At 50.1% G+C, this 22,477-nt stretch overlaps 1 protein-coding gene across 12 annotated transcripts in view; it reads left to right on the top strand.

The window, feature by feature from the left end:
• RNF4 (ring finger protein 4) overlaps window positions 1-22,477 on the top strand; it is a 31,256-nt gene that overhangs the window by 3,338 nt on the left and 5,441 nt on the right. For 5 of the 12 annotated variants that reach the window (XM_042937075.1, XM_042937076.1, XM_042937078.1 and 2 more), the window contains 4 exons: window positions 9,376-9,530; window positions 11,884-11,916; window positions 12,580-12,694; window positions 15,271-15,350. In XM_042937075.1, the coding sequence (XP_042793009.1) occupies window positions 9,522-9,530; window positions 11,884-11,916; window positions 12,580-12,694; window positions 15,271-15,350 (237 nt within the window). In that variant the 5' untranslated portion in view covers window positions 9,376-9,521. The other 7 variants (XM_042937072.1, XM_042937073.1, XM_042937083.1 and 4 more) reach the window with 7 other exon arrangements.

Genomic DNA, 22,477 nt, shown 5'->3' with positions numbered 1-22,477 from the left:
AGTACAGCCACTTGTGCTTTGAACACTTGTTTGGAAGCGTGATTAGTTCCATCCAACAGGATTGAAATCTTAGGGACCAGTCTGAACGTTACGGGATTCGAGTTGATGTGCATAATTTCACCTGTGAGAGATACTAGATGAACACAGAAAATTGCACTGAGCTGAACCAAGTCACGCAGCCCGAAGATAGTACACTCTCCTCAAACATCTTTCTCAGTGACTGTGTTATGAGCCACGCCCTGGCACATCTCACGTTTAAAAAATTTCGCCCTACTTCCCAGTTAACTCACTGCAAACCTTGTAAAGTACCATAGCTGTATATGTGCACTTCCCATTTAACGTGTACAGCTGTGCTACCGTTTTTGTTAGGTTCTTAACTTTTGTGTGCATGTGACATTGACAAAGTTTTTTTAGTTGTACCCTTAATTTCATTTTCCCCCCATAAGCTGTGTAGTTTTTTGTATTGTGTGGTATATTTTAGAAATACACGTCTGTAACTTCAGATGAGGCCACAAAGGTTAGTGGTGAGTTGGGGAAGGGAGGTTGGCTCTGTGAAGGTGATGGATGTGATTGGGAATATTTGCAGTCTTCTTGGATCTTTTGGAGCCTGGTAGTTTTTTGGGTGTTTTGTTTTGTTTTTGTTTTTTTTTAATTTTTTTTTTAATGTTTATTTATTTTTGAGACAGAGAGAGACAGAGCATGAACAGGGGAGGAGCAGAGAGAGAGGGAGACACAGGATCCGAAACAGGCTCCAGGCTCTGAGCTGTCAGCACAGAGCCCGACGCGGGGCTTGAACTCACAGACCGTGAGATCATGACCTGAGCCGAAGTCGGACGCTTAACCCACCGAGCCACCCAGGTGCCCCTGTTTTGTTTTGTTTTTTAAGCTACCATGTGAAGCCTTTTAACTTTCCCCGACCCCTTTTCCATCTCTATTAGAGCATTGGATCTATTAGTTGGGTGCTTTGCTGTTCTTTATGAAGCATCCCAGGTGCCACATTTGTCCTGGAGGCCAAGGACTATTGACTTCCTATTTTACTTCCTAGGGAGAGTGTTGAAGGAGAGTTGAGGAGGGTCTGGATTAGGGCTTCCTCTGCTCATAAACCCAGGTTTATGGGATCCCACTACCAACATTAGTGTCTCTCGAGGATTGAGTTTGGCTAGCTCTTTGGTGACAGCGTGCATCCATTCATTAGCCAACCCACAGCTGCATCTGCCTTGAGTGGAAGGGAAGGACTTGTGCTGAGGAGCTCGCGGAGGAGGGGGGCAGTGCTATTTGAGACCAGCCCACGTATGCAGTAAAGGAGTTCCCTCAGTGGGCACTGCTCCTCTGCTCCCTGCTATAGGTATAAGCCAAAGAATCAAATTTGTAAGCTTCTGACGATACCCCCGCCCCCCTTCAGGACCTGTACCTTAGCCCTTTTTTTTACTACTAGATTCGTTCCTCACACACCCTCTTCTCGACTGGATATTAGTTCAGGATTCAGTAGAAGCATCTAAGCCTTCTAGCTGGCTTTTTCTGGCAGGCTCTGTGTTCAGGCACCATCCACACAGGCCTAGCACGCCTGCCTCTGTGAGTTTCATGGCCACAGTGACCCTGATCCTGGGGAAGAATGGGAAGTTGTTGATGGCCTCAGCACCTGAGGTTGATACGCTCCACCGGCCTCTGGTATCTTTTCGACCTTGGGAAGGATAGATCCATAGATCCTTAGGTTTCTTTTTGTTGTTGTTGTTGTTGTTTTAAAGCTTATTTATTTATTTAGAGAGAGCATGTGTGTGAGCAGGGGAGGGACAGAGAGAGAGAGAGAGAGAGAGAGAGAGAGAGAGAATCCCAACCAGGCTCCATCCACTGTACTGTCCATGCAGGGCCCGATGTAGGGCTTGATCTCATGAACCGTGAGCTCATGACCTGAGCTGAAATGAAGAAATGGACTCTTAACTGAGCCACCCAGGGGCCCCTTGGGTTTCCTTTGTTATGAACCCTTGCTCGTGGCCTCCAGGAATTGCCTTTATCTGCATCACCAGGCCACCATGGCCTGAAAGAAAATTGGGTTAGGGGTCATCAGTGGAGAAGCCACTTAGCTTCTCTTCTTTGCCGTCCCAGAGTAGTAACCCTTCTACAAAGGAGTTGGTTGCATGTGGTATCTTTTAATATCTTCCCAGTTGTGAATATCTTCCTGACCAATCACTGGTAGCAACCTCATCAGCCATGGCTATCGGGGAATGAAGGTGTCCCCATGCCCAGGGGTTTCATCAACAGAAAGGTCAACCTAGTGTTTGGGGGAATTGTTCAAAATCCTGCAGGTAAAGCTATAGAAAAATTTGTAGGAACAGCTTGTTGGAGAAGAGGAGGAGCCATGGTCTACACTGGCTGTGTTTGGGTCCTAGGCGTGTCCTGGAGGTCCCAGGCCTGGATGGGAGAGGCGCAGGGTCCTGCTAGAGGCAGATTCCTTACAGATGTTTCTGGGGCTGTGTCCACTGCAGAGTGCCTCTGAGTGACTGACTAAACCCTGTCAAAGGGTCTAGAAAAAGAGTATTATGTAAAGTTTATCTTTAATTTTTTTTTTGTTGTGGTAAAACATACCTTTTATAATGTGAATTATTTGAACCACTTTCAGGTGTTCATTGGCATTAAGTACATCACACTGTTGTGCAACCATCAACTGCCATCTGTCTGCAGAACTTTCTCCTCTTTCCAGAGAGAAACTCGTGTGTTCATTAAATAGTAACTTCCTGTTCCCCCTCCTCCCTTCCCTGGCAATCACCATTCTACTTATTCTCTGTTGCTGAATTTGATGGCTCTCAGGGCCTCATAGAAGGGGAATTATACATTATTTGCCCTTTTGTGTCTTCTTTTACTGAGCATGCCTTCATTGTTCGTCCATGTTGGAGCCTGTGTCTGGATTTTATTTTTAAAGCTCAATAATCTCTTTATTGATGTTTCTTCATAGATTTTCGAAAAACTGACTTTCACTCTTAATTTTGGATTTTTGCATCTGGAGGCTTGAATCACAAAAGTAGACCATCTCTATATCCAGACAGCTGTTCTTTTTTTCTTTTTGTCCAGTAGAAGCAAAAGGCTGTCCTTGAGGGGTCCTGTGTTAGGAGAAGAGGAAAGAAGCTCCCTTGGTGACATCACCAAGCAGGTGTGATGGTCCTTGGTGCTAATGCTCCTTTCAGGCCTCTGAGACTTTGATGATTGCTGGTGATGGCTTCATCAGGGTAATAAAATACATTTGGAAAGAGCAGCTACTGTCTCTCCAAGCCTAGTGTGGTGCTTTCTCTTTCTGTCACATCCTTTCATCTAACTCCTGCAAAACCCCCAGGGGAGACCAGTGGTCAAGGCTGCTAAGCCTCCTTTAGGAATAAATAACTGGGAGAGGTCTGCCCCATTACCTCTGTGCTGGCTTTTCAGCCTGCTCTAAGCCTAAGCAGGAGTGACTGGCTACATCCTGCCAAGCAAGTCTTCTCTGGAAATGAAATGACCCTCGAGATCATGACCTGACCAAAATCAAGAGTCAAACACTTAACCAGCCGAGGCGAATATTTTTCTTAAGTACTGAAGCCCAATTGCTGATGTGACAGTGTCATCAAGGTTCCATTTAAAAAATTGGGGGGAGGGGGGTGCTCCTGGCTGACTCAGTGGATAAAGCATGTGACTCTTGATCTCAGGGTCATGAGATCAAACCCCACATTGCGGGTAGAGCTCGCTTACAAGCTTTGAGGGGTGCGTGGGTGGCTCAGTCGGTTGAGTGTCTGACTTCAGCTCAGGTCATCTAGCGGTTCATGGGTTTGAGCCCTGCATCGGCCTCTGTGCTGACAGCTCAGAGCCTGGAGCCTGCTTCAGATTCTGTGTCTCCCTCTCTTTGCCCCTTCCCTGCTCGTGCTTTGTCTGTCTGTCTGTCTGTCTCTCTCTCAAAAATAAACATTAAACAAAATTTTAAAAAAAGCTTTGAAATGAAAGTTATTGGCAGGGTTTGTTTTTTTTTTGTTTTTTTGGGTTTTTTTTTTTACTTTTTTTTGAGAGAGAGGGAGTGGGGGAAGGGCAGAGAGACAGGGAGACAATCCCAAGCAGGCTCCGGGCTGTCAGTGCTGGAACTCACAAACCATGAGATCATGACCTGAGCTGAAACCAAGAATCGGAGGCTTGACCTACTGAGCCACCCAGGCGCCCCAGTTATTGGCAACTTTTAGTGCTCAGGCTCAGTCCCCCCAAGAGGGCAGGCTGTGCTGGGCACTGGTACATTGCCAATGGCCTTGGGTGTTTTTTAACATTCTTTACAAAATTACAAAAGCTGTTGGTTAGTACACAATGCTCTTTAAAACATTCTTGATTTTTAACACATGTTCCATACGTAGTTCTACTTTTGGAATTCCATTTATGGAAATACTTAAAATAACACGGCAATGATATGTTTATGGTTTTAAAAGGGGAGATATGGAGTAAACAGTTGGTACTAGCCAGTACCCGATTAGTCACTGATAAATGGGTGCTTCCCTGATGAAATCCTGTAGGATTTGTGCTGCTTTCTCTCTGCTTGTACCACGCCAGCATAAAGAGGTTGCCCTGGCTGGCTCATTCATACCCACAGGAGACTGCGTGTGTGTCTCAGTAGCCATTTATGAGTTTACAGTGAGAGCTGCTTGTAGTTGGCGCACAGAATGAGTGGCCCGATGCGTCTGCACATCGTCTCCCCGTAGAAAAATGCACAAGGAGCCACCGAAGAACCAAGATGGCCTGGCACTTGTGGAACCCACCTGGAGAGTTAGGTCTCCGATGTCTGCGGGTAATCGTGCCAGCCTCTGCTGCCTGGTGGTATGAAGGAGGGCTCCCACACCCTGGGCTGCACAGAGCTGCTCATCCCTAGATCTCCCCTGGGCACCCTGTGGACCTACACTTGGGTCTCTGGTGCACCCCTGGCCCGCCCCTCCTCTGTGGACTCTCCCTTTCTTGGCATGGGAGGACCAGCTCTGGTCTCACACTGACTGCTTCCTGCCTGCCTGGCTGTTTCTAGCCATTTTGTCTGTAGACGTGTATCGGGTACGCGGTCACGTGTGTCACTCCCACTAGAATGGGGGGGGGTGTCATTCTCTGAAGTGTCAGTGATGACTTCATGGGAAAAAAACCCATCTCTAATGAGGACAGAATGAGTAGAGCCTTCAGTCTGTACTGGCCTCCATAGCTCCCTCCCGTCAGGCAGTCCTGTCTCCCACCCACCACCTCCCAGCCACACAGCTGTCTTCTTGCCTGGCGATCTTAAGCCTCCTAACCTCCTCTCTGTCTGCTTTCTGACTGGTTTAGCCTCCCGCTGGCCCTCGGAGCACATGGGTGACAGGCTCTTTAAATGCAGCTCTCTGTGGAAAAGCCTCGGTTGTCCTGCCCTTGAGGTGTGGGTTAAGAGGCAAGTCACGATGGGCCGTTCACCCTTGCTGTCTTCTGCCCTCCCCAGCCACCCACACAGTCCCTGCCTGAGGCATTCTTCTCCCCTTCTGCACATCCGCCCCCACCTGGTTTGTTTCTTGAGTAATTCCTGTCACTTGGGGCCTCCACTTGCTTGGTCACCGGTGAGCACCTTCCTGTCGCCCGGCCTGTTGACTGCTGCTTCCTCCCTGGAACACAGGCTTTGTCTGATGCCTCCGGCTTCTCTCCAAGCTTTGTTTCTGACTTTTTATTCTGCTTATAAGCTCTTGCTCTACCTGACTCCCTGTGTTTAGAGGTTCAAACACAGTCTAAAACCTCTGCCTCCACTCCAGTTATCTCTCCTGAGTTTTTGCAGCTGCCTTGGACCTTTCTACCTGGATATCCCACATCCAGCATTTCTAAAACTAAAACTGTCCACCGTCAACTCCTGTTTCCTTTCTCCCTTCTCTGGTTCAGTTTTATGGCATCACTCCTGCCAAGTAACCAGCTAGATACCTTTGTATGTGTGGTCCTTACCCTCCTATCAGAGCTTTAGGAACTCCTGGCATCTGGCCTTCCTGGCCATGCCCAGTGTCATGCTCTACCCCCGTCTTGTCTTAGTGGCAGGGACACCATTAACCACTCCACTTTGCACAAGGGATCAGGCTGGGTACAGAGTAGACAGACAGCGCCCTGCCCTCACAGCACTTAGTCGAGTGAGGGCATGTGAATGACTTCACGGTCTGCCTTGGGAACCGAAGGACCGTGGGCCGTCTGCTGACTTGGGGTGCTGGTATTGTTGGAAGGACTTTCTTTCTGGATATAGTGAATTCGAAAACCTGGAAAACATCATCCATTTTCCAGATTATTTCTAGAATTAAAGACAGCTGATTCTGGCATGGTATTTATTTAATAGTGTGGGTTCTGGTGTCACTCTGTCCTGGTTTAAATCCAGGCCACTGTTTGGTAGTTGTGGATTTGGGGCAGGTTGCTTAATCCCTGACCATCCTTAGCTCTCTCATGTGTAAAACGATAACCTCAGTAGTACCTTCCCCCTTGTTGGGTGAGGGGAGCATTACAGAAACTGTTTGGAAAGCACAGTGGTTTGCACACGTTAGAAGTAACGTCTGGGCTTCAGCTGTTGTTAGTCTCACTTTTATTCTGATGGCCTCTATCACCTGCAGGATCCAGAACACTTTGTAGGCTGTGGAGGCTACCTTCCTGCGAGCCCTGCCTTCCCCGTCCAGACAGTACACTTCCACACCCGCACTCTGGTCTGTTGGGTGCCCTCTGCTTCCCACCTCCGTTCTCTGATGGATTTCCCGAAGGCCAGCCTTCCAACTCCCTGTGCTCTCTGAACATTGTTCTTCCAAAAGAAGCGGAGAGATTGGAAATGAACTGCTGGGCTGGGGCTGTGGGAGGTGGTTTCAGAGAGTAGAGGGGACGTGCAGGCCAAGGGGGTGGGGGTGCCTCTGGGGCAGCCCGTAGGACAGGTCTTGACCATCCTTGAAAGTCTAAAAAGTAACCAAGTAGGAGGCAAGAGGCTTAGGGAATAGCCCAGGCGTGGGCTTTACTTTATTTGCCGTCGCTCAGCAGGCAGATCTCCCTCCTTGCCTGTCAGTGACGTTTTTATCAAAGATTCTTCTCAGTTCTGAGACACACCATGACGTAGGTGACTTCCCCCCAAACAGCTGCATCATGGTGTACCCCCGGACGTAAGCTCCTCCTCAGGATCTGAAACATACGCAGATGTGTTAGAATCCAGAAAGTGCGGCGGTCTTGTGAGTCCCTGGAGGCCATTGGGGCGCCTCCCCCTCTGCTCAGACCAGGACGGCACTCTTCCTCCCGGCCAGAGCCTCTGCCCTGAACGCAGTGTCAGCCAAGGTTTACCTTTACTGGGCCGGGTGTTGCTTTGGGAAGCATGGGGGCCCTCTGTGGGTGGGGGCCATCTGAGGGCCGTCTGGAGCGGTCATGCTGTGTGCCAGCTGCACGTCTCCCCGCAGAGTGACGGTGAGGACGCTACCCCTCTAGGCCAGCTGGGATCAGAGTGGATAATGAGGTGCCAGGGAATCGGACGTGGGCAGATGCAGATCACCAGGTAGTAGAGAAAGAGGCTCAGCCGGCTGGGCAGTTCCTCTAACGGGGCTTCTGTTGAAAACACCCGGGGTAGGGTGGCTGCTGAGAAACCTCTGATCTGTCCTTGTCCTGTGTTTCTTTACACCTGGCTCGTATACCTCAGTTACACCTGAACCGTCGCCAGTGCCAGCGTGCCCTCACCCCCCAGCGGGGAGCTGATGCCTGGGTCCGTTCGCTGCTGTGTTCCCAGGGCAGGGGCCATACTGACCATTGAGCGAGGTGGGGAGACGAGGTGTAGAGAGGGGCCGGGGGCGGCAGATGAGTCCCATTAGCCCCTGGGATCCTCGAACACCCGTTGCAGGAGGCGCTGCTCTGGTTCATAGTTAAAGAAACAGGGCACAAAGTTTGGTGCTTTGCCCAAGGTATGAGGAGGGCTTTGGAAGCACATGACCAATCCAGGCTGCCTGGGTCTGCAGATGTGCTCCCCACTGCTGCAGCCAGCTGTGTGTCTTAGAGGGAGGTGCTGGTGGGAGACCTGTTAGGAGGTAGGACAGATTAGAGAGCGGTCTTGTGGTTCCCGCTGCCTCGGTGTTTCCACCTACAAGGCCTTTTCCTCGTCCAGTGGTTCCTGTGGTGCGGCCTCTGAAGCAGCACCATTAGCACTGCCTCAGAACTTGGCAGGAATGCAAAATTTTGGGCCCCATCCCAGACCTGTTGAATCAGAGACTCTGGTTTCAGAAGCCTTCCAGGTGAGGCAGGGGCAGGCTCAAGTTTGAGGACCCCTGTCCTTGTCCGGAGCACTCTGGCCCAGGGTGGGCCACCACAGAGCCTCCTCTTTGCTTGGATTCTCCCCGCGTCCCTCAGCCTTGCCCTGAGCTCAGGGCTTCCCCCACTAGAAGCTGGCTTTTTGCCCCCTTAAACCTTGATGACTCTTGGCCTCAGACTCCATGTATTTGCTTCTCTTTGCTCCCTTGCCTCCCAGTGGAAGGGCCCTGAATGAAATCCTAGCAGCCTCTAGCAGCCTCTTCACTTGCTGTTTCTCTGCTTTTCCTGGAACGTCCCGCTTAGCTTCCCAGCCCACAGTTTCTTGGTTCTTCCCCATTCAGCTGCTGCCAACGACAGAAGTCTCAGCTAGGCATGCAGGAGGAATCCCAGCAGGTGGCTCTCGTGTCCTAAACTATCAGCACCTCCAGAGGGCGACAGTGAAGTTGTGGAAAGAGCCAGAGGCTTCACTGGCCTCAGAAGCTCCGTGCCTTCCTGGTTGCAAGGCATCCATGAGGTCATGTGTGGTGGTTCTGATTCTCTTTCCTTTTCACAGCAGCCAGCACAGGACTCGGGAAGGGTTTCAGCAGCCAGAAAGGAGAGCAGGCAGTAGCACATGGGTCTGATCTCAGACTTTGGCATGATGGAGCCCCCAGTACTCTGTGAGGATGCTTGCTTCCTGGGCGCCTGGGGGCTCAATCCGTTAAGCATCAGGCTCTTGATTTCAGCTCAGCTCGTGATCTCACGGTTCATGGGATCAGAACCCCGGGTCAGGCTCTGAGCTGCCAGCACAGAGCCTGCTTGGTATTCTCCCTCCCTCCTTCTCTCTCTCTCTCCTTCCCCTCCCTCCCTCCTTCTCTCTCTCTCTCCTTCCCCTCCCTCCCTCCTTCTCTCTCTCTCTCTCTCTCTCTCTCTCTCTCTCCCCCCCCCACCCCCGCCCCACTGGTGCACACTGGTGTGCATTCTCTTCCTCTCAAAATAAACATTAAAAAAAAGAATGCTTGCTTCCTAAGAATATGCAAGTAAGGAAATGAGTTGCGTAGAGTATCCGGCAAAGTTCAGCGAAAGGGTTGAACTGAGTTCGTTGATGACAAAGGCGGCAGCACTTACCACCACCTTGATATCTTTGATTTTCAGGACTTGGAGATACCGGAAATATATCTGGCTGCAAATTGCCATGCTAGCAAGAGGATGAGTAACCAGTGGGTGTGAGAAGTTGTCGCCTTCCCTGCCAGCTCTGCACAGGTCCCATCCTTCTCTGGAGGGTGGAGCCAAAGGGCACCATGAGTACGGTGAGTTTTAACAGCACGTGATTTTATTTTATTTATTTATTTATTTTTAATTTTATTTTCAAGGCTGAGCAATTACCTCATTCCTTATGACACATTAACGGAAGTACCGTAAAGGTGCCTGTGAGTAACCCTTGTTCTCAAAAGAATGTGTGCTGGACTTCTGGCAGCTGTGCAGCCTACTCGTCTTGGGGAGTCCGTTGTCTTGGGTGGGGTCCTGAAGACAAGGCTGAGAAGTAATAGTGGGGGTGGGGGGTGGGAATTGTACCAGGGCTCTGGTTTATTTAATCGTTTACAACCCAGTTTTCCATTTCCCTTCAGTTTCCTTCCCTTGTGTAGTTCTTGGTCCAGTGTGGGCATAATGGTAATGATCTCTTGTCAGAGTTTTCTGACACTCAGTGACCTAAGTCGGTAAGTCAGCATTACGACTGTTCAGAGCTTTGATCAGACTCAGAAGCAGTGCTGGTTTAGTGGAAGCAAGGGTCACCCGGAGCCCCTGGAGCTGCAGAGAGGATTCCCTGAAAGTCCCCCTCTGCAGTTTATTCCCCGCTGACAAAGCTGCTCATCTGATCTAAACTCAACCCAGTTGTTTTCTGAGATACTAAATTCCTATCAGGTGGACCAGATATGAAAAGACAGCCTCGTATTCTCTTTCCAGGTTCCAGAGGTGCTATGAATGTGGGGGCGGGATGAGACAACCACAGCTCCCAGGGTGAACAGTAGTAGAAATCCTGTAGATTCCTTTTGCTGCCCCTCCCCCAATGTCCATCTCCTCCTGGCCACTCCCAGTCCCTAGTGTGCTCCAAGCCCTTTTGGTATTTACACACAAAAGGGCCTTTGTTTCCCTGGCCCACCCTCCTAAAAGGCAGACGTGACTTCCCACCTGAGTCCCTTGTCTGCAGATTGTCACTGCCCCTCCCTTGTTGGGAAACCAATGTCCTAAGCCTCCTCTAAGAAGCCCACACCTTGCCCAGGCAGGATCTGGACAGACAGAGCAATATAGATAGTCTCTTCTGTGATTGTGTGAAGAAGTTGGTTAAACTTCCCTTGGAACGGTGTAAATAACTTAGGTGATCAGTTTAAACTGGAGGCTGAGCCTCTCTGTTCGCCAGGAGGGGGAGAGCCACGATGAGAGTAATAGGACAGAGTGGAGTCTCTGCAAATGTCGTGGGGTTCTTGAGGCTGGCCCTGAGCTGATGTCCACCTGCTGCCTGCCCGCCGGTGAGGACGATTGGAGGAGGAGGTGGGAGCCCTACAAGGGGTCGGTCCTGATGTGGCCGTGCTGGCGGGATGAGGGGTCTCCTCGTCATGGAGGTGCCATCTGCATAGGTTCTGAAAGCTGTGTGAGAACTGGCCGAGTGAAGAGGGGAGGAATGGGTAGCCCAGGCACAGAGGGGCTTGAAGAGCTGCCAGGGAAGAGGACCGCTGTGGGGTGTAGGGTGGGGCGGGGGAGCGTTGAGCGTGCACATTGCGGCAGTAGCCATGATAGGTTCTTTCCATCACCTAGACCTTGGCCAGGGCCCATGGCTGCTGCCCGCCTCCGTCGGTGGAGACCAGAAACCATACAGGTAGCTGCAGGGGGGCACGGCGGTTCTGTTTACCAGCATCTGCTGAGAAATACTAGGCTCTTTCCAGAGGAAGGAAAATGCAAGGGCAACTTCAGAGAGAAAGAGGCACGAAGCAGCCCTGGGTGTTCTGGTGGCCGCTGGGGAAGCCTGTAGACTCCACTGAGGCCGGGGTGTCCGCTCCCTTGAGGGGCAGAGCAACTCCTCGCTGGAGAATTTTGAACTATTGCAGTGGCTTGTCTCCGGGCCCTCCTGGAGATGGCTCCTCAGATCCACTGAAAATTGCTAAACCCACGTCTGATTTCTGACTCTCCTCAAGCTGCCATTTGCTACTGAGGAGCCGTTGGAACCCAGCAAGAGTCAGACATCTCTCTGTTGCCTAGCCAGTGAGCGTTGGGCCCAGTGATGGGTTCCCTTAGGTCTTGCGCAGATCTCACCAACAGTGTCCAGTCCATCCAGAGTTTCCAGAGACAGAATGCTTAGTAAGGTACGTAAGCAGTTAGGGTATCGTTGGCGTCTGGTGTCTGTGCACAGTACTTTGCGCACTCTGTCACCTAATCTGTGTGCCAGCTCTGCAAGGCTGGTACTGGGGAGGAGGAAGTTTAGACTGCCCCAGCTCACCCATTTTGAAGCATAGTGGGCCCAGTGCCGGTTAGAACCCAAAACACAGGGAGCCAGGATTGGTTGGGGCCATGCAGGGTGGGAACACAAGGTGACAGGGTCAGGTGAAAAGTTCTGTCTCTTTTGAGGAAGGCAGGCTGTATAGGGCATGTTCTCATCCTGTCTTTCAGGGCCATCCAGGTCAGAAAAGCTGGAGCTTACTGGTAAGCCAGCGCTCAGGGATGTGTGTGAGAAGAAGGCTGGTTCAGAGAGTATGGACTGCAGCTAGGCCAGCCGAGAGCCTGAGCTTTCCGGAAGGCAGGGCTCTTGGGCAGCCACTGGGAACTTTGATTCTTTGAGCTCTGGGGGTGATTGTTGGGGTGTAAACCATACTGAATAGTACTCTAAAGGTTAAAGGTTTTTGAAAGAAAAGACCCAGTTTCCACAGTGGATAGAAATGTGGGAAACTGAGGGCCTTTGGGTTGAAAAAAACAAAGAGGGCTCAATGGGACCAAACACAAATCCAAGGAAGATAGGTTTGTGACTTTTTTTGGTTAAAAGGAGGGATTTCTGGCCGAGCCTTGACCTGGATCAGAGGCTTCTATAGAGTGGTGTGGCATGTACTTTGGATAGACCAATAGTTTGATATAACAGAAGTTTTACTTTGTAGAATTCATATTCACTACGTGTTTGGTATTATTTCTCTCTAAATATTCAGTGATAGGAATGTCAGGTTTTGAAAGGACCCCCACCTCAGGCTGGCTCACTGGCCTCCTACTCTTCCTGATGAGTTGAGCCATTCCCATGTTGACCTTTTATTCTTGTTATGGAAATTGTGTCAGCAGCCAGAGCTCATGCGACTGTTTCTTTCCCTGGGTTACCCTCAGAGAAAGCGTCGTGGTGGGACAGTAAATTCTAGACAAGCCCAGAAGCGAACTCGGGAAGCAGCGTCCACCCCTGAGATGGCCTTGGAAGCAGAGCCCATAGAACTTGTGGAAAGCGGTAAGATGGCCAGGGACGCCGTGACCGGGGGCGGGGTGGGGGGGTGCTGGTGGGGGACGGTGTGCGTGGGTGAGTACAGCACTGCCGCCTCCCAGCTGTGGGGCCTGGTGGGAGCCACACCACCTGTGCGTGCCTCCGCTGCCCCCTCCGAAATGGGGTGCTCCTAGTACCGCTCGTACAGTTGTCCGCGAGGTCACTGAGATCAGTGCTTGTGAGAGAACGCTTGCTGTACGAGGGGTAGCTTCTGTCCGTGTGTCTGTAAGACCTACGCGACCCTGGACTCCGCCACTTGAGCCGCGGCTCAAAACCGGAAGCGCACTGGATCAAGAACTGCTTTGTGCGGTATCCGAAGGCCTCCACGGGTTCCGACGGCCTCTCGGCAGGGCTGACCTTCTGGGAACGTGCAGGGGGGTGAGACGGCCCTGGGCCCAGCTTTTCGACTCGAAACCGCATCTCCAATTTGCTCTGCCTCGTGAGGTTCTCCGATTTCCTTTTCTCTTTCTCTTTGAGATACAGAATTTCCCAAGAAGGCAGATCTGTTGACAGCTGCCTGTGTTGGAGTGGGCTGGTATAGGCAGAGGCCAGATTGATTTTTCCCCCCTTCTGCCTGCTGAGGGGGACGGCCAGTGGCCTGAGTTGAGTCCCTGTGCTCTGCATGTGTTAAGATTGATTTCGTGACTGCGAAGCTTGAAAACTGACATGTAGAGGCGCCTGGGTGGCTCAGTCGGTTAAACGTCCGACTTCGGCTCAGGTCATGATCTCACGGTCCGTGAGTTCAAGCCCCGTGTCGGGCTCTGTGCTGACAGCTCAGAGCCTGGAGCCTGCTTCAGATTCTGTGTCTCCCTCTCTCTCTGACCCTCCCCCGTTCATGCTCTGTCTCTCTCTGTCTCAAAAATAAATAAACATTAAAAAAAAATTAAAAAAAAAAAAAAGAAAACGGACATGTAAAGGGAAGCAGCTTGTCTTGAGATACATTTCATGGGCCCTTCAGAGAAGTGAAATTCTCAGTATCGTCTCTGTGGCTCCTGAGTTTCACTTCTGTGAATTCCTAAAAGCCTGGAGGCTGAGACCCTGGCCCCCCTGCCATCCCCTCCCCTCTGTCCCAAAGTTGATGCCCCTGCATCTGAACTCTGCCATCATTCAGGAGAGGCTAGCGCCGGAGGCTCCTCGATCAGGACACTGACCACATGAGTGGTCTCTAGGGGCTCAGGGTCTCAGGCTTGACTGCTATTTGGTCCAGCCCTCCTCTCACCGCAGGCCACCTCAGCATGTGCACAGGGCCGTGTGCACAAGCTGCCCATTGGAGTCCGGCTCCTATTTATGGAGCCATAGATTGTGTCCATCAACACAGAAACAGTTCTGTGACCGAGAGCGTATCAGTATGTGGGCTGTTCTTTAAAAAGGAGGAGGTCAGGGGCACCTGGGGGGCTCAGTCGGTTAAGCGTCCGACTTCAGCTCAGGTCATGATCTCACAGTTCATGAGCTCGAGCCCTGAGTTGGGCTCAGTGCTGACAGCTCAGAGCCTGGAGCTTGCTTCAGATTCTGTGTCTCCCTCTCTCTGCTCCTCCCCCACTCCTCTCTCTCTCTCTCTCCCCCTCTCTCTCTCTCCCCCCCCCTCTCCCCCCCCTCTCTCCCCCCCCCCTCTCTCTCTCAAAAATAAATAAACATTAAAAAATTTATAGAAAGATCATTTCGTAAAAATTACATTGGATACAACCATATATTGTGGTCTTTATTCCTGTGAAACTTCTTAATATAAGAAAATAAAGCAAGTTGGAATATACTAAATGCATCACAAGTTACTGTCCCCAAACAAATACTTCTAAAAATCCTACTCCCATGCTTCTTAGTGCTGTAACAATAGAAGCAAAAATGATCCTAAATCTTTTTTTAGTTTATATAAATGGAAGTTGTCGCCTGCCATTTGCTCCTTCCTGCCGCACAGAAATGCTGCTAACTGTTTGGGACGTGTCTTTTCCCACTTTGTCCTGTGCTCACGTGGACACTGCCATGTATCCTAGGGCTCAAGGGCAAGCTGCGGAACGGGCCCAGCCCATTTTGGCGTTTTGGGGTGCTAACAGATCAGTAAATACCTCCTTTGTCCCACTTGAGAGCTAAATGGAGGTGAAAACGTAACTGATGGGGGTGTGTGGCTGAGCCCGACAAGGTCTGTGGGTGGGTCCATCCCAAAGAGAAAGGCCCTGCGGTGAGCATGCCTGGTCCTGTCCCCACATGTCCCCAGCACTCCCAGGTAGGTCACTGCCCCTCCCCTGTGCAGAGGCCGGTGGGGACACAGAGGCCTGGTTGTGTGGCGGGGGGGAGGCCCCAGGGATAAAGGTGTGCATGCGCACAGACCTCACCCCTCGGTGCAGTCGTAAAAACTACACAGTGCCACTCAGCAACATTCTGGAAGGGCATTCATTGGCTGTCACCTCTGGAAAGGGGACAGGTCCTGAGGTTCTGCATTCTGTCCTTTGGTAGGGTTTAGCAGAGGTTTATACCTGTAATCGTTTCATGCTTAGAGCGGTGTGCCTTTACTTTTCTCCTAATGCTTGTTAAAATGCTTTGTTTTGAAGCTGGAGACGAAATAGTGGACCTGACCTGTGAATCTTTAGAGCCTGTGGTTGTTGACCTGACTCACAATGACTCTGTCGTGGTAAGTGTTGGAGCGGAGAGTCGCCTCTTCCTGGCTGCGGGCCCTGGGCCAGCGTCAACTTCAGAAGGCCTCGGTCACAAGTAGTGGCCTGTGCCGAAGAAGCCCGTGCACCCAGTGACTAGAGCCCAAGATAGAAGGTTGTTTCTGGAAAATCATTTGTTGTGGCTTTGCTGCCTGTGGACAGTAAATGTTTGTGACTGGGGCCTTTCTGCAGCTGGCGCACAAGCCATGTGGGGAGAGCCCCGAGACCCCACCTCTGTAGGCCCCCCTTCCACCCTTGATACCAGCTGTGCGGCCTTAAGTTCCTCGGCCTCCTTCGCGTTGTGAGTGGGGATGTGTCACGGGCTTGTGTGCGTGTTCGGGTGGCTGGCACGTGGGGGTACCGGGCACACGTGGGTTGACACTTCACAGCTGGCGGGAACGAGATCTCTTCCGTTCCAGGAGGGCCCCCTCACGGGGTGCAGGTGCCCTGCACCGCTGCCTGCCGCCTCAGCTGTGTCAGGGCTCCAGGGAGGGCGGCAGCCTGCCTGAGCCCCCTTCCTGGGGCGCCAGCTACGGACCCTGGCAAAGAGCGCGCTCGCCTCTGTGGCCCTCGAGGAGGGAGACCTGGTCCGGGCGGCGGGCGTGCTGCGGAGTGGTCTGGCACGCCGCCTCCACCACGTGGGGGTACACCGCTGTGTGTGGGTCCCGGCGGCTGCTCCGCCCCTGGCCCCGCATCCTGAGGCTGCGTTTGCCTCTCGGGGATGCCTCTAGCACCTTCTGTCCTGATAGGTACTTTGTGGAGTGGAGCGAGTGGGAGGCAGGCGCTGCCGCGGACTGGGCTCAGTAGCGGCTGAGTGTTCACCTGGCCTTGGGGCGCACTGATCCTGGGCTTATTCTGATTGTGCTTGGAACTTCAGAAGAAGGTTGCACTGAGAAGCTCCAGGACTTCTTTAAAAGGAAAAAAGGGCGACGAGGAGGAGCTGTCTTGACAGATTTAGAGGTTTAGACTCTGGCCTTGATTTAAAACCTATCCTGTGTTCCACACACACACATGCGCGCACACACACACCACCCATCCGAGAGGAGAGGCAGCTGTTCTTGCCGAGCTATTAAACGGCCTCCCACGGGTCCTGGATGTATGCGCAGGTGGGACGTCGGCTCCCAGAAAGGAGCCAGTAGTTCTCTGGAGATCAGTTGGAACTTTCTGAGACAGGTGGGGAGTAGGCTTAGCTGTCAGTAGTCTCTGCCTCGGCCCGATGGGTGTGTTTTTTGAGGTACGTACATGTACACAACTTTGCTGCTGGTCCCGCAGGCTCCCTGGGGTTCTGGAAGGATAGCTTCTTTTGGTGCCTTGGCTAAAGCATGCGGCCCAGTTGCTGATAGACACTTAGAAGCAGTGCCAAGTCCTTCTTTTCTGTGATACTCCTCCCCACCTGCAGCATGACAAGCCCTGGGGGGATAGCCGGGATCCTGCTCGACCTTCGTGCCCTCAAGGAGACGGTGATCAGCTTCTGTTGGGTGACACGCCAACATCATGAAGTCCCCTTTCATGCCTTGGGTATTTTTTTTTTTGCATGACCAGACTGCCCTCCCTACATGGGCTCCTTCGTGAGCTTTTCTGCTTTCTCTGTGTTTCCCTTGGCATGGAAAGTCCTCAGGAGACATGGAACAGGACTGTTAGGGTTGGGGGAGCTGTCCTAGGAGTGGATGGCAGGCCAGAGGCCAGCGATGGGGAGAGGGGGGAGCGGGCCTGGGAGGTGGGAGTCCTGGTTTTCTGGTCCCAGATGTACTGGTCATTTTGGTCCTGGGACTTGACTTAACCGTGGTCGCAGTGTTCCCAGCCATAAAATAATGGTTTGGGACTTTATAGCACTCTTCATTCTAATTATTCTCTACTTTTTGTTGTACATTTTAATAAATTCAAATGCCAGTTTTTAACATGTAAGGCTGAAGTTCTTGCTCTAAGCAGATCTACATGGGAAACCTAATTGTATTAACTCAGGACAAGATGAATTGTAAGTTCAGGGTGACCTCAGGCCTCCCCTGCAGGAGAATGTGAATGGATAAATGTATCTGTTCCCAAATTGGGGTGATCTTCCCAGTTCTACCGGAATCTGGGAACAGGCCAGGTGTACCTCTTCTGCCTTGCTGGGAGTAGCTAGTTCCATATCTTGAAGACCAGAGTCTCTGCTTACCTGGGTCCAGGCACGGCTTCAGAATGTCGGGGAGCCCTCTGATGAGAGATTTCACAGAGACTGGATTTTTCCAACTCTAAAACCCCAGAGCCTCCAAAACCGCCAGTGAATTAAGAGAACTAAAAAATGCTGTAAGGTACGATAAGACTTAGTCCATCTCTGCTTAGATATTTTTTTCTCCAAACCAGCTTTTATTTTGGGCAATGCATACCCAAAAAAGGCCGTCACTGCTGGATCCCAGGGCATGTGTATCTTTGATGTTTACCAGATTAATGCCTCTTTTCCAGAGGGGCTCTGCTAGTTGACGTTCTTGCCAGTGTTCGAGGGGTCTCTGTCTCCACGTGCTTGCCGCCGCTTTGCTTCCAGTCATGGGAACCTGGGAGTTTCCTGTGTGGCTTTAACGTGTATTTCCTTGATTCTTCTTAGGGTTGAACACTTTTTCATGTTCATTAGTGGTTCATTTTCCTCTTTTGTGAAGTGTCTGTAAAAATCTTTTTTTTTTTTTTTTAATTTTTCGTTAATGTTTTTATTTATTATTGAGACAGAGACACAGCACGAGTGGGGGAGGTGCAGAGAGAGAGGGAGACACAGAATCAGAAGCAGGCTCCAGGCTCTGAGCTGTCCGCACAGAGCCCGACGCGGGGCTCGAACTCATGGATTGAGATCATGACCTGAGCCAAAGTCAGACGCTCAACCGACTGAGCCACCCAGCTGCCCCTGTAAAAATCTTTTTACCCACACGTTGTACATACAACTTTTACAATAGCTGGAGAAATTGATCTAGAACAGAGCAACTCCTTGTCTTCTCCCCATTCCTTGCCCCCATTTGGTTGTCTGCCTTGTGGGGTTTTTTAGACCTCATTTTTATTTTTATTTTATTTTATTTTTTTTTAAGTAGGCTCAACTCCCAACGTGGGGTTTGAATTCAAAAGCTGGAGCTCAAGAGGCACATACTCTACCATTTGAGCCAGCCAAGCACCCCTTCCTGCTTTATTTTGTTTTACAAGTGACAAATATGAGCTTGCTGTTAGGTTTTCTGTCTTCTCAAATGTTTGTCTTTTTGATTTATGTAAAGAGGTTCTTAATTTTAATAGTTGGATTTATCAATTTGCTGAAGAAAATTTCATATAAAAATGTTGCTGTATTCTGACAGTTACTGTTTTGCCTTCTGCAAGTAGGTCTGTAACCCACGTGAATTGCCTTTCGTGTGTGGTTCTAGGGGGGCGTCTTTAGCCCCTCTCAGTAAAGTCTTACAGTGTTCCTTTTAGTTCTGCAAGTCTTTTGTTAGAAGAGTTACTCCTAGATACATGCAATATTAGGAAACTACTAAAAATGGTATAAAGTTTCTTTCTCTTTTTTGTTATTTGCTAATTGATTTTATCTATTGACTTTTCTCAGTCTAGCAATTCTTAATCTGTAAGTCTTTTAGATTTCTGTATGCACAGAACAAATTTTGGTTCTTTTCTACTTTTTTTTCTTACCTTAACACCCTGGCGAAAGAAAATTCAGCACTGGCTGAATAAAAATGGTGACAGTCCCGGACATTCTTGTCTCATCCCAAATCCGAAGGAATCTTGTCAGACTTCAACCATTAAATAAGCCCTCTGCGGTAGGTTTTGTTGCTGCTGTTCACGTCCTTTACAGATTGGAGAAATTCCCATTTCCTGTTGGTCTGCAAGTTTTGTCATGAATCATGTACTGAATTTTAACACTTCATAGAAGGATAATTTTTCCCCTTTCATATGTTGAAGTGGAGAAGTCAAGAATTTCATTGGTTTTCTCCATTGGTTTTCTCTGTGCACCATCAGCACAGAGCCCAGTGTAGGGCTTGAACTCACGAACCATGAGACCACGACCTGAGCCAAAACCAAGAGTCAGATGCTTGACTGACTGAGCCACTCAGGTGCTTCACATTGATATTAATGTTAAACCAACTAAATATTGTGGATGTGATATTTTCTTTTTATATATTGCCAGATTCTGTTTGCCAATATTTTATATATACGATTTTTTGCACCTTTTTAAAATTTTTTTATTTTTTAGAGAGAGAGAGAGTGGGGGTGGGGACAGAGGGAGACACAGGCTTCAAGCTCTATGAGCTGTCAGCACCGAGCCAAGGTGGGGCTCGAACTTAACGAACTGCGAGATCATAACCTGAGCCAAAGGTCGATCTGTCTAAAATTTTCACTTTTATTGGTATAAATTTGTTTGTAATGTCTTAATGTTCTGTGGAATCTGTAGTGATGTCTCCTTTTCCATTTCTGATTTCAGTTATTTGTGTTTTCTGTCTTTTTAGATTAGTATCACCAGAGGTTTATTAGATCTTTCAGAGAACCAACTTTTAGCTTTGTGGATCCTTTCTCTTGTAAGTTTTTTTCATTCATGGTTGCTTCTTTCTTTGAGTTTATTTTGCTGTCTTTCTAACTTACTAATTTTCATCATTTCTTTTCCAGTAAATGCATTTAAGATTATACTTTTTAAGCTATATCCTACAAATTTTGTTATTAGTATTTTACATTCAATTCAACATATTTATCAAACTTGTTTTTTAACTTTGAAACATTGGGGATTTTCTTTATTTCCTTTGTTGTTGTTACTGATTCTTTGAATTACTGCATTATTGGTCAGAAAAAACATTCCATGTGTCAGTTCTTTGGTAATTCCTGAGACTTGCTTTGAACCTGGCCTGCACAAAGCAGCTGGCCTTCCCTAGATAACCTGCCTGGGCTTTGGTTTCTCTGTGAGGCTTTCAAATGTAGGCTTCAATTTATTTTATTTTATTTTTTTAATTTAATGTTTATTTTTGAGAGAGAGACAGAGTGTGAGCCAGGGAGGGGCAGAGGGGAAGGAAGACACAGAATCGGAAGCAGGCTCCAGGCTCCGAGCTGTCGGCACAGAGCCCAGTGCGGGGCTTGAACTCAAAAACCATGAGATCATGACCTGAGCTGAAGTCAGACGCTTAACCGACTGAGCCACCGAGGAGTTCCAGGCTTCAATTTTTCAAGAATCTTCTGTATTTTTTTTTCCTCTGGATTAATTGTATTGCCTTTAGTTTGAACAAATAATTTTTTGGGGATATATCTTTTTTTAAAAGTATGTATGTTTTATCTTGTTTTGGTGGTTTTCAGTGGGAAATTTGGTGGAAATACTAGCCTGCCATTTATTGGAAACCTCTGCTCGTATTTTCCATCCTTCTGCCTTCTTAGCTGGGGTAGTAGGTGAGCTCAGGTTTTCAGGGCACTTTTCTTTTAAAGTCAGGTTGGTTTCCCTGAAATCTCTTTGTGATGTGTTTCCATGGTGTGCCTATGAGTCACACTATTCGTGTTATACTCCATACCTGCCTATTTTCATTCATGAGACTGGAAAGAATCTGCTTAACTGAAGCTCCCTTGCAGGCAGGGACAGAGTCCTGTCCATCTCTAGGGGAATAGTCAAGGGCCCGAGGGGCACCTGGTGACTTCATAATCGTGTAAGAAAGAAGGGCTGGCCACCATGGCCAGGAACGGGGGAATTGGTTGTCTGTGGTGCTGGAGGGGCTGCTTACTGTGACTGCGATGTTCGTGGCAGGCCCGGTGTTCCTGGGCCTCCCGGCAGGGCCGCACTAACAAATCCGTCACTGCGGGCTTTGTGCAGCGGTTGGATCCAAAGAGCAGCTGCTTTCGTGCACAGTGGGTGGAGGTGGCTGTTTTCCCCAGTACAGCAGCATGCCAAGTGGGGAGGCTGCCTGAAGCAAGCGGCTTGCTGAGCTCTTGGCCGCGTAGGCATTCTTAGAAATGCCAGGGCTCCACTTGCATGCAGAGGACCCCAGGCTGCCTGTCTCAGTCCCGTTATTTCACCCAGCGTATTCTTGCAGCCCCCGGAGGTGCCTAGAATGCCAGGGGTTGCGTCTACTGGTAGGAGGAGGGCTTGACCAGAAGCCTGTGACATGGGTGTCCGCACTTGTGGGTGTTCTAAGGCCCACCTGTGCTTCAGAAACTCAAAGGGCCTTCGCGTGACCGGCCTGGAGTCCGTGTGCCCTGGTGTGAAAGCAGGCGGCAGCGGGGGTCTGCTGTGGGTTGTTCGTACTCCGGATGCCTCACTTGTCTCTCAGCGCTCTGCCCTGTGCTTTATTCCACAGTCAAGAATGGGAAGCCAGACCCAAAGGTGAAGCAGGCTGTGGGAGGCCACTTGCCACAGTACTGACTCAGCTGTTCAGACCAGGGGGTTGGGGGGTTGGTGTTTTGTTGCTTTTAAAGGCCTCTTGGCCACATGAGAGGCTCCAGAGCTGCCCTCCTCTCCCCACCAGGCAAGCGCTGTGTGACCTGCAGGGCCACAGCTCTGAGGAAGGGCCGTTCCAGGGTGCTCGCGGGCACCTTAAAGGGGTTCTGGAATTTGATATGGTTCAGCTGCTGGCTGGCCCAAGCACCAGGCATGGTGTCTCATGCCCCTCAGCCAGGCTGTGGTGCCATTGTTTTCTGCCCTTTGGGCAAGAAGCTTCATCTCTGAGGTTTTCTGTTGAGAATGGGGACCGAGTCATCACCAGTGAGGGGAGCTCTCTGGCCACTGTGTATTCGTTTACCCAGTGGTTAGGTAAGGAACACCTGTGCTGAGCCTTGGACTAGGCAGCCGTATGTACCTCCCCAGAGGCTGACGTTTGGCCTGAGCTTGGCACTCCCTGCAGGTGAGCTGGGTCTGACTCACAAGAGCCTGTGGAGACGTGGCTCCCACACACTGGTTTCCCGGGAGCCAGTGACGCCATATTTCTTCCAGGTGTGTCCACACTTAATCGAATGACCCATCTTGGCAAAGGAAGCGAGGCAGTGTTGGGGTGCTGGAAAGCTGGGATCGTCCCTGCCCACAGCAGATTTTCCTTCTGTTCTTGGTTAAATTCAGAGCTCCCTTTCTGTAGACTTCATGGGGACTGCACCTCCTGTCAGCCCAAGCTTTTTTTCTAGTAAATATCCCAATAAT

Source organism: Panthera leo, chromosome B1 (assembly GCF_018350215.1).
Source record: "Panthera leo isolate Ple1 chromosome B1, P.leo_Ple1_pat1.1, whole genome shotgun sequence".
NCBI lineage: Eukaryota > Metazoa > Chordata > Mammalia > Carnivora > Felidae > Panthera > Panthera leo.
Note: the sequence above shows the minus strand (reverse complement) of the source record. Positions and strands in the feature narration are given on the sequence as shown.